Source organism: Phaethon aethereus, assembly GCF_964289735.1.
Source record: "Phaethon aethereus genome assembly, chromosome: Z".
NCBI classification, from domain to species: domain Eukaryota; kingdom Metazoa; phylum Chordata; class Aves; order Phaethontiformes; family Phaethontidae; genus Phaethon; species Phaethon aethereus.
The window spans coordinates 13114731-13131917 of record NC_138577.1 but is presented as its reverse complement, the minus strand read 5'-3'; the positions used below and the strand labels follow the sequence as shown (position 1 = coordinate 13131917).

Genomic DNA, 17187 nt, shown 5'->3' with positions numbered 1-17187 from the left:
CTGGGAGGAGGACTTGGAAAGGCAAGCGGTGGGGAATCCAGCCTGTGCTGTGTCTCAGACACTCTCAGAAAAGGTGTAAATAGGTGAAGTGTTCCCCAGCAGCTCCCTCTGGGCGTTATTTGTTGGTATGGGAAAGCAGCCTTGCAGTTTAGCGTGATGAGCTCTCTTGAACACAGGATTTGTTCTGAAAGCAGTAAAATGAGAGTCTGTCTGGCCACTGCTTTCAGCTGATGCACGTGTTTGCCTCCTGGAAAAGGTGCCAAAGACTGTAAACAGATCCTGAAGCATCAGGACGTGAGTTGGTAGGGGATCGGTGGATCAGTGTTCAATTTTTTTCTCCTAAGTAGGGTTGTCTGTGTATTATTCTTACTCATGTAGGTAGATAAATGTGTGAAGGGAACATCCGCAGGGAGGGAGCAGGAGCACAGAGTGTCATTTGGGATGCAATGAAATGAGTAATGAAGTCTGTAAACTCTGTGTCTGCTTGCAGTGACATTTAATAAACCCAAAGTGGGGAGGAGCAGGCTGCTGTGGAAGCCTTTATTTTAAATTCTGCTTTACAACATCTGAATGTTTTAGACATGTATTTGCCTGTGTTTACTGTATATGCACTTTAAAACCAGGTCTGCTTTTTATAACTGGACCGTTAAAGTTTGAGCACATGGGAGTGCATAACAAGGGGAGGATTGCCAGGGAGCTCTCACCTGGGCAAGTGAAATGGAACAGTTTCACCAGGACTTTGGTGGTTTTCTGTACGTGATGTAACATATTTTGTTGTCTCTCTGGTAGGAATCTGCTGAAGGGGATTTTCTGAAGTATCCATCTACCAGTTTGCCAGACTTGCTTAGCACTTGCTCAGTCCAAGACTCTGTTTCTTGCACTGACAATAAGGAAAACGAAGAGCCAGAAGAAGAAGATGTGAAAGGAGTGAATGTGTCTCCTGAAAAACTGGTCACTGTAAGTGTGGCTTTGGTGTGACGTTTTTACTCTCTCCCTTGATGCCAGTTTGCATCTGTCACGTTCTCCTACAGCCTGACACGGAGCAGGTGCCCAGGATTGGGCAATCCCATCCAGCCCTTCTGTGCATGGGACGTGGGTGACAAGTTGAAATGGGGATGGTGTCTACCACAGCATCTGCCATCTCTGCTACTGTGCTGTAGCAAAGCAGCAGCACAGGGAGCAGGAGCTCTCGTGTCCTCCAAGCTATGTGGCAATCATGGTTTTGTTTTTCTCTCTGCCGTTGGATTGTTTTCCACCCACTTCCATTGCTTTTGTTGGATCTGATGCAAAGTCTCTCGCTGTGCTTATGCGTTAACAAGCTCTTCATTCCCCTCATTTTGTAACTAAACTTCTTTAACAGTTTATGATCCAAGTCTTCAAGTTTTTATTTGCTCTTTTGAAGCCAACAGACAAATTTGGGGGGAGGGATATGAATTTCTGGCTGTGAACCATTACTGAAGTTCTGCTGAATAAATGCTGCTGGTTGATAATCTCACTTGTATTCCCTTCAGGGCTGCATTAAGCAGAGATTAAGTGGATTATTGTTATTTATTTGTAATGTAGCAGCTCTCTGAAATTTCATCGGTGTTCTGGGCCTCTGTTGTATTGTACACACAAAGAATAAAATGATGTTTGCTACTCTAAAGAGCTTGCAGGCTGGTTTTCCAGAAAGGGAAAGCAGGTGGATTCACTTGAAGCTTTTATTGTTTTTTATTTTCTCGTCTTGTCTTTTCCCCCTCCTTTTCTGCAGCAATTCTAATAAATCTCTTAAACCTTTGGATGGCTCAGATGTGATACTGATTTGGTGATTTGTTTTTATTTTGTATTCTTATACTTTCCATTTCTGAGCAAAAGACCACTCCCTTGGATGAGTTTTGTGCTGTAGTCTAGCTGAAGCTGGTGTTCACTTCATACCTGCCTGTTATCTCTGACTTTCTTTGAGTCTCTGCTTATAACAGTCCTCACTCTCACACACCTATTTACTGTGACAAGTTTTGTTATTTCTGTACTGTCTTCTCTTCAATGTGACAGGGTGCCTTTTTGGGGGGAGGAAGGGAAAAACAAATAAATCAGGGATGCTTAGCACGCTGATGACGGTGTAGTGTTTGTGTGCTAACTTGAGTGGGCACCTAAGCATTCTTTTGGCTATCAAAATACTTCAAATTCTTCTATGTATCATATTTAAAATTCTGGTAATTTTTTGTGAGGCTGTGGCTCAGCAACACTTAAACATAAAACCCAGTTTTGTCAAAACTTAATTATGTGTGACTTCAGGATTCATCTCCTGGGCGTTCCAGTGACTCTATTTTAGCAAATGGTAGGAGCTGTTTGTCACTTGATTTGCTGCTGACTTTCCAGCAAGGTTCTGCTTGGTTTTCAGTGGTGGCTTTTTTATCGGGTGTTTCCTTGCCATATTAACACAATGCTAGGGGAAGCTCGAGGGAGCTTGAGGTGCACACTAGCGTGAAGACCCAGCCACATGAGCCTGCCCAGAGCCCTTCAGCAGGGACCTGGGTTGGGAGGCTGCCCCAATGTCCGTCCCAGTGCCGCTGCAGTGGGCAGTGGTGGTAGCCTAATTGATAATCAGTTTGATTTGCCTGCCTGTTGGCACACTCGCCCCTAATGGCAACAGCTCTGTGCTTTTGTAATGCATTGCTGGGGGATGGAGGGGAAATCACAGAAATCTGAGTACAATAAACACATTAGAAGAATAGCAGCAAGATTTTTTTTTTTCTTCTTTTTTCTCTTTCTACTAATTTTGTTGTTGTTGTTGGAGGGGATGTAATTGAGAGGAATGTAGTAAGTTATTGGTGACTCTCAGGACCTCTTCTTTTTTTGCTTGAGCTGCACATGAAATCTTTCCTCTTCTAATCCAAAGCAGAACATGTCCTTGCATTCCCCTTGTAACTGCTGTCTTAGCCTGGGGAGTGCAGACAGGGCTCTCTGCAGCCTGGGGTGGACAGTCTGTACAGTGTAGACCCCTTGGCTCTACCTGCAGCCTGATGCATCCTCATCAGATTAGGGCAGCCTGAGCTGAGCTGGGCTGTGCAAATCCTGAATGCCACCAGGCAGGACGTAGGAAGGTAAATGTACATAAAAGATAAATACATATGACTTTTTTCCACCTGGCAGGGTGCGGGGGACTTTTCATAGCAAAGCTTAGAAACTGAATTCAAGGTCAGTATGAACATGAAGCATCACATGATTTTATTAAAAAGTAGATATATGTTTACAGTCATATAAATTATTGCAAAATTGCTTTGGAAACTACTGTTCTTTGTTGGTCCCACTCTCTTGGTGATACTCATGTGTCTTCTCTTTCTCTCATATATTCCGTTATGCTGTAGATAAGGGTTGACAGTGTGACTGATGATTAAAGCAAGAACTAAGCTGGACCATTTTTAATTAGTGCAAATATAGTTGTTTTAGACTTCCATGGTGGGTGGTACTTGAGGTCCGGATCAGGTAACTGAGCCTGTGGTCTCAGTTTAAGTGTCAGACCTGTTAGATGTGAAACCGATTCTTAACTCAGTTCTGGCCAGGAGTTAACGTTCCTCACCAGCAGTTTCTCACCTCTGACAAGAGATTAATGGATTTTTTAGTTTACTGTGCAGGGCTTTGTAGATACTTAAAGGGGTGCTGTCAGGTGCTGGGTGCTTTGCTAGTAACAAGTAATTCAAAGTGATTTATCAGCAGAGGCTTCACTGTCCCTTTTCTGACCAGCACAGTGTATATCTAATTCCTGAGCAACTGTAGAAGATGCTACAGAACTTGCAGGAGCTCTTAGGGTTGTTTAAGGTCTTCTTTCATTAACTTCATTGTGAATATAGTTCAGTGCTGAGTATTCAGAACCATAATTTATAGGCATGATGGACTTTCTTTTAATGCCTTAGCACCTGATTGCTTGAAGGCTTAACCAGGCACAAAAAATAATTACTTGGAACTAACGTGTCTATTCAAATCATCATCCCTGTAGTTATTTAGAACTCAGCTGGACCAGGCCCTGAGTAACCTGATCTAAGTTGTCTCTGCTTTGAGATGGGGGCTAGGCCAGGGACCCGCAGAGCTCCCTGCCAACCTGGCTTACTCTACAATTCTGTGAAAAACTAAAAAAAATAAAAATAAATTTAAAAAAAAAATCTTTTTTAGGAGCTGGGTGTTAAAAATTTTCCCTGTGAGCAAGTTCTTTAAAACTCTTAAGTTCTGCTCCAGGGTTTCCAGCCAGGGAAACATAATCTGAGCTAGTTGGCTTCCCCAGGACACAGCAGAAGAGTTTAGTGACACTTGAAAACTGTAATTTAAGAGAAGTATCACTTGTAAGCCTTACTTGAAAAGCCCCTTGCTGTGTTTCATTAATAAAAATTCCATAATACAATTTCATTGGAGCTCTGTTTTTACACAGTCTGCTTATATAAAGCCCTGTTTATGTTTAACGTGAAACAACCCTTAAAGTTCTAACTTTAATAAAACTTGTGCTTCCAGGCAGAAAAAGGATTACGTTAATATCCTTAAAGTGCATTTCTTTCAGAGCTAGTTTCGCCAAAATGTTCCTTAGCTTCAGATACAAAATACTGGGCTGCAAAGTCATGTTGTGCTAAATTGTCCTGAGGCACTTTGGGAATTTTAAACTCTTCCGCCAAATCCATATTTTGCCTTGTGCAGTTGACGTTGGTATTGTTTTAAAATACTATTTATGTCCAGGGGAAATAGGATGCTATGATAGTATTTGCCTTTGGCAATTTCTTTTTAATTCTAATTCACTTTTCCTGGTATTTCTGTTGCTTGAAATTGAATCTGTCACTGTATGGCTGGCTGGTGGAGCAACCTGGGAAATGAACTCTAAAAAGAAAGCAGGTCTGCCAAGAATTTGCAAAGTGTCTGATGAATTTGAGGCATTTTGGGACCCCAGATAGAGGCCTGTGCCATTCTTAGTGGCTTCAAAAGTTTGCCTATTTTTCTGGTAGCGCTATGTTGTTCAGTGTATGGTGATCTGAGTACTTTATTTTTGAAGTGTTCAACTTTCGTGACCAGCTTCCTATCAATGGCTTGAAATTCAAAAAAAGTTACGAAACACAAGAAGACGGTGTCTACCTCAAGAAGTTTGGTTCTGTTGTTGCTAGAGGTGGGGAGGGAAGGCTGGGGACTGTTCCTCTGTACTTCACTTAATCTTGTGCTCCCCCCTGGGTATCTGCTGCTCCTGACGCTGGAGGCAGGACCCTGAGCAGAGTCTATTCCATGCAGAATAGAATTGTACAAAAGTCAAATCTCTTATTTGGGGAAGGAGGTCATTGTTAGCTCTACCTGCTGGGGGGGAGCTGGGAGGGGAGGTGATTTGCCTCCCCATGCCCAAGCTCACCATGCAGGCAAGCCCTGGGGACACAGCCTCTGGCAGCATCCCCAGCTGCGTCAGCCTCTGCTCCTTTTGCTCATATTTAATCATTTTGCGTTGACCTGAAGTACTTGATGTGTACCTTCACGTGAACTGTGGGCACATTGTATGCGGAGGTGACCGTGACCCAGCAAGGTCTTGATCCTCCTACAAGTAACAGAAACAGGATGTCTAAGGTTAAAGGTTTCTTGCATGAGCCTGGTTTCCTTATCCCTGACAAAAACCACTTGCGTTTTTTGCAAGACATGCAGCTGAAAGTGGGTAAATAAACCTGTTTTGTGAATACAAAGAAATGTATTTGTTTAACCCCCTTCCCTCCCCATTTTTATTTTTTATCTGAGCCATAGGACTGCGTAGTTATTTTCTGTTATGAGCCTTTCTGTCTTACCAGGGAATCCATACATAATTACCTGTAGCCATGCAAGCGTAATAAGGAAGAGGATAACAATGCCGTAAGTTTAAAAACACTTTTGGGGTCAAAAGTTCTTCTGGAAACACTGGGAGAGAATTTCAGAGAAAGCATTGGCATTGAGAAGGAACAGGAAGCATAACTCAACAACTAAATGTGTGCAGAGCATGGGGAGGGACCCTCATTACTTGGAGGACTTGAGCGTAGGTTCCCATTAGGGCACTGCCGACTCGAACGAGATTGCTGAAAGACAACTCATTCCTCAAACAGCACTGCATGGCTGGAAAAAAAGCAAGAAAGAGCTTTTGCTGGCAGAAATCTGCTTTGCAATGAAATGCTTTACTTGGTTGGGAGGAGAGGATGAAGAGCCTGGTGTGAGGCTCAGTTGTGTCCAGCCCTTGTCCTCGAGAAAGGTTTAATAACTCCTTTCCTCTTCACGGTGAGGGCTGGCAGTGTTTGCAGATCCTGCCTCGTGCCAGATCACCCTTGGAAGGGGCAGGCGAGGGCAGGGTCCAGCCACACCTTAGCATGGCTTGGAACTGCTGCTCGGTTATAAATGCTGCGTTTGTTGAAAGTCTGGCAGCACTGTACCTTTCTGAGATTCAGTCTCGTCCAGCATATCTGTGGATCTGTGCCTGTGAAGTGCCCTTCACTCATGCTGTAGCTAAGCAGACACAGTGGGTCCTACAGTGACTCCAGAGAACTGGGGAAATGCAAGTTTTTAGAGTAAATGTAGTTAGGAATTTGGACAAAAGAAAATGACAAAATATTTGGGGATCAAATCTTGTTCACCCAATGTGGCTGTTCTTCTTGTCTTGTTTCCAGAAGCCATATCACATTAAATTGCAATTGCAATTCATCTTATTGCTGGGGGGATGTTCAGTGATGGGCTGATGGTGGTAAGGGCTTGGGGAAGGTGTGGGCACACATCTCATGAGTTTGGGGAGGAGGAAGAGTGGTGAAAGGCCCCCAGGGGGGCAGTGTCATTGAATTACTGTTTTTCACATGTTCTAAAATCCACCTGTCAAGGAGACATTAATGTGAATGTGTTCTTCAGGTCAGGAAGGAGTTTCCCAGAGGCAGTCACATCCTTCCCTGTGCTTGGCTCCCAGCCCTTCTGGGCCACTTCCTACTGCCACCGTGTTAAAGGCAAACCCAGTGAAAACTGTTTCACTCAGAGGCCAGTACTCTGAACAGAGTTCCCTGTAGATGTGATGCAGCCAAGAAACGCCACAAGATCTCCTGTTGCTTGGTCTTGTGGCAGATAACCTTTTTGACTTGACCGTAAATATCAGTGTAGACAATGCCCAGAGTTACAATTTTTGCTCTTCCTGTGTGATGTGTTTGAAAGCCAAGTCAGCAGAGTAATAGGAACACAAGTTTATCTATAGTACAGGTTCTGCGTGGTCTTTGTTTTTGTGAATGAGGGTTTTTCCCATAAAGCAACAGATACAGTACAGCCTGTCTGTCCTTAGGCTGTTTGGATAACTGCCCGGTTTTGAAGGAGATGAACTGCCTTTAACGAGCTAAAAATAACCCCCTCATGGCACTGGAACAAGGGAGATGCTGTCACAGCCATGCGGTTCACAGACATTAGCAGAAGGATGGTAAAGGCTGTAGGATTTGAGAGTTAGCGTGAATGTCGTATCATCACATCTGCAGTTTGTTTATCTGCAAATTCATGAGCATGTACACAGTCCAGTCTTGGATAGACTCGGTTAAAACTCATTTGAGATGTGCTGTGCTTGAATAAATGCAGCCTGTATAATGTATGACGCTTCAGATCCTTCATTCAGGTACGATAGACACTTAATGCTTACATATTCCATATCCTCTCTTGTACTTAGGATGATATAAAATGCGGTTTTGGAGCTGAAATCCACAGCTCTCCACCAGCTGTGGGAATGCTCTCTGCAGCTATGGGTTGACTTCAGTATTAGGAAGGTCTTGCTTCATTCTCAGGAGAGTTGTTTATTTTGAGGACTGTTTATTGCTTGCTTTGTTCCTCACCATGAATAAAAAGCTTGTCATTCAAAAAAAACCCAACCAAACAAACAAAAAATGGAAGCAATTTTTTGTTTGTCATGATGCATAGGCTCCGGATTTGTGCTAAAGCCATGAACTGAGCATTTATTAATGAAAATAATGGAGGAATTGGACCACGTTTCACACAACTTGGGTTCCATGTTTGTCTCCTCTGCTTACCAGGACCAATCTTCTGGGACCTCTCTGCCGCACATGGAGACATCTCGTGGGCAACGACTAAACTGCATGCAAACGAGTCATCCTTTTTGATGTTTGCTGGGGAAAAAGGATAAAGCGTAGAAAAGAAAACAGCAGTGATCTGTTTGTGCACCATTTCAGAAATGCATGCATTTGATTTCCTTTAGCTTAGAAGCTGTTTCTAGTGAAAATCATAATATATGGCAGACGAAGAGTAATCTGGTCCAAAAAGGGTTGGGAACTGTTTAGCTGGGATCATCTTACTATTTCCAAGGCATGTGTTGTCTGTGATCTGTTTCTTGGAGAACGTAGCTGCATTAGCCATTTCCTGAGTTTCCTCCTATTTAAAAGGATATTTTAAAAGTTTTGTCTCTTGAAAACAGTTGCTAAATTAATAATAATGTTTGGGAATCTGAAAATGAAATCTGTTTTGCTTAACTGCAGCCCTGACTGTAAATATAACATTGCACCAGTGAGTCTTTGAAGCCAGCACAGCTGGGATCCTGCTACATCGAGAACCTGCCAGCATCCTCTGGGCCATGGTCAGCACATTGGGACTCCTGTTATCAAACACATTGGAAGAAGGTTTTGGAGTATCTTGTACAAAATAAATAGAGTGTTCTGGAAGATGAGAGCAACTCGACTGCTGTAGTGCATTTCCAGTCTGTTTGCTGAGGGTGCATGGGCAGATGCTGCTGGCTTTGTGCTGGTGGGTGCCAGGTTATGTTACAAGTGCAGGTTTGTGTATGACTACTCTACAGACTTCGCAAAGAGCAATAAAAATAACCGTTGTGGTTTTGTACCTCCTGAAGCTGACAGTAATGCCCTTTCTAGCAACTACTGCATTACCATGAAGGCTTAGGATGGCTTTTGAATGCAGGCGTTTAGTAGAGTGATAGACAAGGCATTCTTAGAGACTACTTTAAAGGCTTTTGTTTTGTTTATTTGGCATTTCCACCTATTCAGAAAATAGGGCAGCTCCAGTTCTTGACTGTTTATCAGATTTCCTGATCCCCTGCTGCACATGAACTGGGAGTTTTCTAACACTTCTTTATAATTAGGTAATGAAGGCCTCAGGTTCGCATCCCCTTTGCCTGAGCAGGAGGAAGCACAGGCTGCACCCGGTGGTACCCGCACGGGTAATTCCCAGGCAAGCTGCTGGGGAAGGTGGCTGGTGCTTTGTTTCACCAGTGGTGCTAAATATAACCAAATCTGAGCCTGCCCTGGCCAACATGGAGAGCTGCTGTTTGCCCTGGGAGCTTTATGCTGGGGAGGAAGAAACCGGGACACCATTTTTGTCTAAGATGCCAGTTAAGGCACTGAGTTACTGCTGACATGGAGATGATGTTTCTCCTCTTTTCTTCCATCCCTGGCTCTATTTGGATCTCTGCGTTTGTGCCATGACAGAGGGGAGCAGCAATACCCTTTGTAAGAGGAGAGTCACAGAAACGTAAAGTCCTGTAGCTCGCTCCTGAAACAATTAAATCTGGGTTTAATTTGTTTCAGCTGAGGGTGCTACCTGGGCCTTGGGAGGTGCTATGTTTTGGAAAGGTGCCGCTGCGTGCTGCAGCTCCTGGTGCTGTGCATCCTGGCTCATCCTGCCCTTTTCCAACATCCAGGCAGCTTTGTGCTTGCCCTAAAACAGAGCAGTAAGCCATGGAAAACTCAGTGCTGGCCAAGATTAGAAAATCCATGTCCTCTGCATCATTTGCAATGTTAATTCTGGTAAATTACAGTGCTACAGTTTGTAATTTATCTGGGAGATGGATTCAATTAAATTGAAAAAGAGCTAATTTGAAAGTGAAGGTATTTTCCTTTCAGTGCAGGGGAAGGGTCCTGTGGAGACCCTGCCTACAGGGTACTTTTGAAGCTTAAAGCATGCGGTGCTCCAGAAAGCAATAAATAATTGCACAAATGACTGGAACAACTAGAATATTATAATAAGTCTTCGAAGAAAATCTCCAAAACTTTTGGAAAGGCTGAAGTCTCCAAGACTTCAGCTAGTCTCGAGGGACTAGGAAGAAAGACTGTGCAGGGAGCGGGTGAAGCCAGGATTGCATCGGGTGCTCCGCACCGTTCTCCGAAGGGTCTGGTGCTAGCTGCTCTTGGAGACTCATGGGGCTCATCCTGCTGGCTGCCCCACAGACAGCAGCATTGGGGTGTTTCATGATTAAATATGTTTGGGGTAGTGCTGCCTAAGGAAACACTATTCTGGCTGCGTCAGGACTGAAGATGAGGAATTATCCCGTGGAACTTGTGCAAGGGCACAGCCGTTCCTTTTTCACACTGCTGTTCTAAAGGAGGGCAGTGGACTTGCTGATGTGACTTTGCCGGTGCAGGTAGGGCTGAATTTGGCGTGCTGCAGACAGCTCAGCCTAATTCTCGCTGTTTCACTCCCTAACAACCAGGTTAAACTTGTCTACGTGCTGCTAGGGCTCCTCGGCAGAGAGCCGGCGGGCTGTGCCGAGGGGTCGGATGGGCTCGCTGCTGGGAAAAGCGGCAGCTTAGGGAGTCCACAACGGCAGCAGGAAAGCAGTTTGCTTATTAAATTGTATCATCCCCTGTGTGCCACCTTGTTTTTGTAGATCGGCGACGATTGCCAAGCTGTTTGCGGTTAAACAATGCAGACTCTTATAATCCTGCTCCTCATCTTGCCTAATTAAGGGGCTGGTCACGCTGGAGCTTTGCCCGAGCGAGGGCTCTGGGGGCAGTTGTTCGTTCTGGTGCGGTGCCAAGACCGCGTGTCCGTGATAGCGCCGTTTCCTTTGAAATCAATTAAGATGTCACCATCGCTTGATCCTGGAGCTACTTAATGAACTGGCAAAATGGGCTCTATTTTTAGATCTCCTTTCAAACTACAGTGCGTATTAAAGCTCCCCTTGTCCTTAACGCCGAGAGGGCGTTGGGCAGGATTTATTGGTTTAGTTTAATAAGAGGCGTACAGAACTGAAATAATAAGCTCCGTTTCCTTGAAATTGAGGAAAATATTAAAATGGCATAGTTAAATCCAGGCAGCCACCTCCAGACAGTAAAGCGGTATGTGGCCAGAAGGATAAGGTGGAACTGTTTTTTTTTTTCTTGTCAAGTTACGAGAGAGCCAAAGATTACAGACACATGACTTCGGGGAGTCGCAGCCTTTGTGGATTGGATTTCTAAGTGTTTTCTGAGTAGGATAAAACTCTTGGTGGTTTATTAGACAAGATCAACACTTAAAGAATATATACGTCATTGCAAATGCTAGAGTGTCTTCTCCTACATGTTTATAATTAGTGTCAGAAAAGTATTTTTGCTAAAATAAGAACTAAACACAGCCATAGGTAACTTACATGTTTTTACTTCTTATTGTAGTCTGAAGCCAAGTTGGATGAAATGTAGTTTCAGGAAGCCGCTGAGAATGCCTTGAGGCTTTCCCTGGCATTGGCGTTTGTACGCACATGCCCTTCCACGGATCATACGTGGTGGTGTTTGGGGGTTTGCTGTCTGCAGGTTCACAGCCTTCAGGATTGTGCAGTGATGAGGTGAAGGGACGGGGTGCACTGTTTTAATGTGAGTGGTAATTGCCTCCTGTTCTTCCTCTCACCCCACTAGATGCAAATGTATGTAATTGCAGAATGTATCTGTAGTTGCTTCTGCTGCACAGTCAAAATAAATAAAAGCAAAGAAGCTCCAAACAAAACCCAAACTCTGTGTACTAGAAACACAAGATATACCCAATGGGTCAATCTTGAGCGCGGGCTCAGTGTGGGAGTTGTCCGTGGCAGTGGTGATTACAGCATCTGTCTGTACCCTGCTGCAGACTAACCCATTTCTTTTCCTCATACTCTGAACTGGAGGACGTGGTCCAGCTTTGGACTGGGAGTTGTGTAGTCTCATCAGGTGTGACTGCCCATGTCCATGCACTCTGCAGAAACAAAACAGCTCTGCCTCTCCGGACCCGAACTGGATTGTCATCAGCTCCAGAAAAGTGAGGTTGGACCCATCCCTGTCTGTTAGGATAGTTAAACAGCATGCTGACAAAACTGGCTGCTTTGGTTAGGCATCCCCCCTTGTTTTCCTGCTTCAATTATTTCTCCACCACAGAGTTAATACCAGCTCCCAAGTATTGATTGTTTTTTACACCTTTAAAACCACAAGCTCTGTGATTTTTTGTGTGTTTGCGCAACTGATATCTACCTTTATACAGGGGAGGCATTCCCACTTATAAAGGGTATTTTTGCTTATCTGGTAAAATTCAATGTAACTTTGTGTGATCCATCAAGTCCTAGCTCACTACTAAAGGGTTTTGCTGTCTTCTGGGTATTTTCTCAAGGAGATCATGGGGAGAGATAGTGATACTTTGGCTGTAGCCCCGTCACTGATGGTTTGGGTCTCCTGGGTGGGTTTTTTAATTCGATTTCTTACGTCTTTTCTGTAATGAGTCCCTTGTTAAGATGGCCAAATTGTAAGCACTGTTTTTTTCAGACTGATGTAGTTATTTTCTTCTTTAGATGAATCCTATTACATGGAGCTGTGAGCTGCAAAGCATTTTGATACTAGAAGTGGACTCTGAAGTAGGTGCTGCAGTGCCTTGAACAATCAACAAGAACCCGCTAGGATGTGCAAACTATGTGTAAACTATATGTAGCTGTTCATTGTTGAAGGGGGAGGAATAAAAAGCAGCTTCCATTCCAGTTTCCTGTTATCTGCCAGTTTCATCTTTTCCTAAAGTTTTTACCCTTTGAACTAAATCACAAAGTCTAGACTGTGCAAAAGATAAACTTTGGCTTTCTTGGTTTGGGATTAGAGAGACTGGGGGATGGCAAGCAGGTTCTTAGGAAAATCCTGCTATTTTTAAGCTTGAATAGTGGAAGTAGAAAATACTTTAACATTAAGAATGTGTGGTCATTGGGTGGGAATTTTTTTTTTAAACTGACTTCCAGCAGTTTATATAGCGCATTAAAAGTATAATGCAACCAGTAAGTAGTTGTACAGGAAATTTTGTTACCCTTGCCATGAGCTCTCTGAATAATTGCAGAGAGTGCATGACGGGTAATGGGGTGAAAATACAAAAGAATTAGCGTGTGCTGGGGAGCATGTTGAGGATTGCTGTGTAGTGGCACATCTAGGAAAATGTGACTGCTGTAGTTTGGTAAAGGAAGCAGTGAGTGGAGAAGGGTGTCACCAGGGTCTTCCACAACGCATGGGTTGAGGAGAGTCTTTGCTCTCAGGCCATGTGGAAGCAGGACGCAGGGTGCATGTGGCCATGCTGCTGTACATCGTCACCTTGTATTGTCACCTGCCTCTAGGCAAACAGGGTGGGTAAACAGACACCTCCAGTCTCGATGCATTTACTCAGGGTGGCAGGGTCACAAGTCCACGTGTAAGTTTAAGTTGAGCATTTCCAGGCTTTTAAGTGCTTAGCTGTGTAATCTTCATAACTTTCTGTTAAATTAGCTTTTCATCCATTACGCATCGGCATTCAGCTCTGGACACAACAATAAAATAACACTTTCTTGAAGTGGTTTCCTCTGTAAAGATGTGATGTCTCTGGAAGCTTGCTGAGCTGAACAAACTGCAGTAACATCTATGTTAAAATTTTGTTAAATGCTTGTGGAAGCACCTGAACAAGGTGCTGTGGATGTTGGAGGCACTCTGGGGCAGTTAATATGGTACCCTGCAGAGGATCCCTGGCGATACGGGGCTGTAAGTGTACCCATCGGTAAGATTTGCAATAACGTCCAAAGGCATTGCTGAAAATCACTTACAGAAACGTCTGCTGGTTTAATACAATGACATGTTTGGAAAAAAAAAGGTGATGTGCAGTGGAATTTTTGTCCCTTAGTAAAAATGAGAGCAATTCCTTCAATTTCTCTGGTTTACAAGTAAATAAGTTTTTGGGGTTTTTTTATTTTTTTAATTTTTTAGGTGATGGAAACAGAGAAGTCTCAAGATCCAGCTTGTGCAGAAGTGTCCAAAGGAAACAACCAGAGTCCAACTCTGGGAAGTGGCATACTGAAATACAGAAGTCGATCCCAAGGTAAATCTGGGTTGATAAAAGATAGCAATAGTAAGATTTTTATGCTATGTGTTTATTTTAGCTCTAGAAGTGAGATAGGTTTTCTTTCCTTTGGAGATCATGTTAGTTTAATTTGGAAGGAAAATCCCAGCTGTAAAATGTTTTCATTCAGCCTCAAGTTAAACTATTGTATGGACAGAAAGATGAAGCAAAATTTTGGAAGCTTCTTTCTTTTCCTTTTTTTTGTCCTCTCCTCTCCTTCTCCTCTCCTTCTCCTCTCCCTCTCCCCTCCCTCTCCTCCTCTTTTTTTAACATTTATATTCCCTATATGTTTCAGTGTGCTCTGATACTGAGATGGGAGGCATGTTTCAACATGCCATCCCCAAAACACGAAGACTCCCCAAATCTTCTGTTGTTTTGTCCCGAAGTCTTAACAGTAACCTGTGTGCAGAGCTCTGTCTCATTCTCATCCCTAATACTCTCCAAGACTCCCTCCTCACTATGTTCACCTTAATTTCCATTTACTCAGTTGTTCTAAGCATCCTCCAGGGGGGTCCTCTGCCTGTACCCCTGTGGCTGTGTGTTGGTGGCTCACTGGGAATCCAGCCCTGGTTCCCATGAGCGCTGGTGCCCCTGCGCTGTGGCTGAGTCCGGAGCATCCCTGAGCCTGGTCCCAAGCCTGGGCTGCAGCGTGGGAAGGGAAGCTGCATTCAGAAATGGGCAGAAACACAGGAATATAACTGTTCTGCTAGAAAAAGAGAGGGAGAGGTGATGGAAGGGGATTAGTTGTTGGTGCCAGGAGGGTTTGGGAGTGAAAGAAGTACCAGGATGCCAGGTTCTGCCAACATAGCTGTCCTGGCTGTGTGCAGCAGCGGAGCCCTGCATACCCAGGGAAGGGGAGCTTTAAACCCAGAGGTGATTTCACACCCCAAAGCAGAGAGCAGGTTTAAATTACACTCCAGGCAGTAGGTACAAATTTTGCCTGTGGATGTGTCAGGAGAATTGCTGTAATGCCAAGTGAAAACAAGCGGCTGCCCCAGCTCTGTGCTCCATCCCTCCCTGGCGCTGGCAGCAATGCTTGCACAGCCTCCAGGCAAGGAGGAGGTGGCAGACAACAGGTTTGGGGCTCTCCTGGGCACATTTGCAGCAGGCCTACCTCACCCCAGGGATTGTGAACCCCATCACCAGGGTAAGGACAGGGCAGTGAGGATGAAAGGAGAGAAGAGCTGCCACTTTCTGTGGCAGCTCCGGCTTAACCTTGTTTTAAAGTAATCTTAAAATAACATCATGAAATCCAGGTTGTGCAACTTTGGCCTGACTGTGTCTTGGGTTTTCATCTCTAAAATAGGGGTTAATGTCCCTTCCCTGCATGGTGGGGGAAATGGCAAGGATACATGTGCAGGAACTGCTGTCGCTGTGGGTCCTGTGGGGACCTTGCAGAAAATGAGAATTGGAGGAGCCCTGCTGCGAGGAGCAGGGTACTCTGCAGGTAACTACAGGATGTCCTTCAAGACAAATAATTCTGTTTCTTATGTGAACTCTGCACTCTTCTCCTCTTTAAGACAACTAGGATCGCTGCCAGAAGGAAGGAAAATAGCATTTATTTGGCACATTTTTCCTTTTTCCATTCCAGAAGAATTTCCCTCAAAGTGACATGACACCTCTAGAAATGAATACTGGTACGGTGTCAGGTCTTTTAATTTTAAATAAATGAAGCCTGAGAGCTTAGTGCACTGGTAAGTGCCATTGGGTGAGAACAGCTGAATTTCTTTGCTGTCCCTAAGCTACCGGCTCAATTATCTTCTGCTTTTCCTTACTACCATGAGCGACAGTGCGGAGGAGTTCAGCATCACTGAAAGATCATAGAAAACCTGTGACAGCAGGAAAAGTTTTCAGTTGAGAATGATCAAAACTAGCTTCTAACTGCCCGGTTGGGAACTGGGTAGCATTGTTTTAAAGCACTGTTTAAGTTGAGGTTTGCAGGAGCGATTATTGCGTGCTGCCAAGAGGATACAGCGTCTCTGAGATGTTTGCAAGACATATTTCTTTTATTTTTCCCTAGGTGCCGGATCCCGCTTGGAGTCCGTGGGAGAAGATGATGAGCTGACAGTGGAAAATGGTGAATCGAATTATGAAATAGCGGTGAAATACTCCCGGGGTGGAAGAAAGCACTCTCTGCCCCAGCAGCTGGAGTCAGCAGGAGCTAGGCAGGTGGGTGGAAAAGCAGGGCTGTCCCTGAGCACCTCTTTCTGCTTGGTCCTTCAAGATCTGTCTGGAGCTTATAGAAATAAGGGTGGTGAAGCAAGGCCATGTAGGTACATCGTGAGGACTGAAACCAGGCCTGGACACCAAAATGGGATGCATTGGCCACCTACGGAGAACTTCTTTACTCTGAGGATGGTGAAGGGGGTTACTTCTTGCTGAGGCCAGGAGGTTCTAAGGCTGATCTTACGAGTTGGAGTTCTAGAGATCTCAGGAATTAAACAAAAAAATCCTGCATCTCTTTCAAGAAAGAAAAAGAAAAAGACTTTTTTCTTTTTTTCTTTCTTTCTTTTTTTTTTTTAAGCAGATAAGGGCTTCAGTATATCATAAGGCTACCCTTAATCTTTTTAATTTAAATTGTGACTGGTATATTACAAAATGACCCTACAATGCGAAATGCAGGAAAATTACTGTGGCAAAATTCACTTTGACTGTAATGAGCTAGAATTTTAGGATTTCATCCCTTGAACATTTTTCTGAATGTATCTGTAAGATATCCTCCACCTTCACGCAGTTTTCCTGGTATGACATCCCAGTGTCTGTGCCAAGCAGAGTGACTTCCCTTGTTTGCTGATGTTTGTTAGGAATACCATATCGTGAAGAAATCCACCCGTTCCTTCAGTGCTGCCCAAGTGGAATCTCCATGGAGACTGACCCAGCCATCCATCATTTCCAACATCGTCCTGATGAAAGGGCAAGGCAAGGTGAGGATTTCTGCATGTGGCTGGTTTTTCACATGTAGCAAGAGCTGGCGTTTAAGAGGTGTATCCGATGCCCAGGACTTCCAGCAGCTCTCAGGTAGCCTATAATAATAATAGCAATAATGATAAACAAATCCCATTTTCAAATGTAAATGCCAAAGTTACACCTGCAAAATACGGGGGAAGTGATGTTCATGCCACACACCAA

At 44.1% G+C, this 17187-nt stretch overlaps 1 protein-coding gene across 1 annotated transcript in view; it reads left to right on the top strand.

Annotated features, from left to right (window-relative positions):
* Nucleotides 1-17187, top strand: part of PDZD2 (PDZ domain containing 2) — a gene marked incomplete at both ends in the record, with an annotated part of 144023 nt that overhangs the window by 93440 nt on the left and 33396 nt on the right. The window contains 4 exons of the mRNA XM_082012980.1: nucleotides 790-957; nucleotides 13926-14037; nucleotides 16079-16227; nucleotides 16863-16982. Coding sequence (XP_081869106.1) covers nucleotides 790-957; nucleotides 13926-14037; nucleotides 16079-16227; nucleotides 16863-16982 — 549 coding nt within the window. The remainder of the gene's footprint in view (nucleotides 1-789; nucleotides 958-13925; nucleotides 14038-16078; nucleotides 16228-16862; nucleotides 16983-17187) is intronic.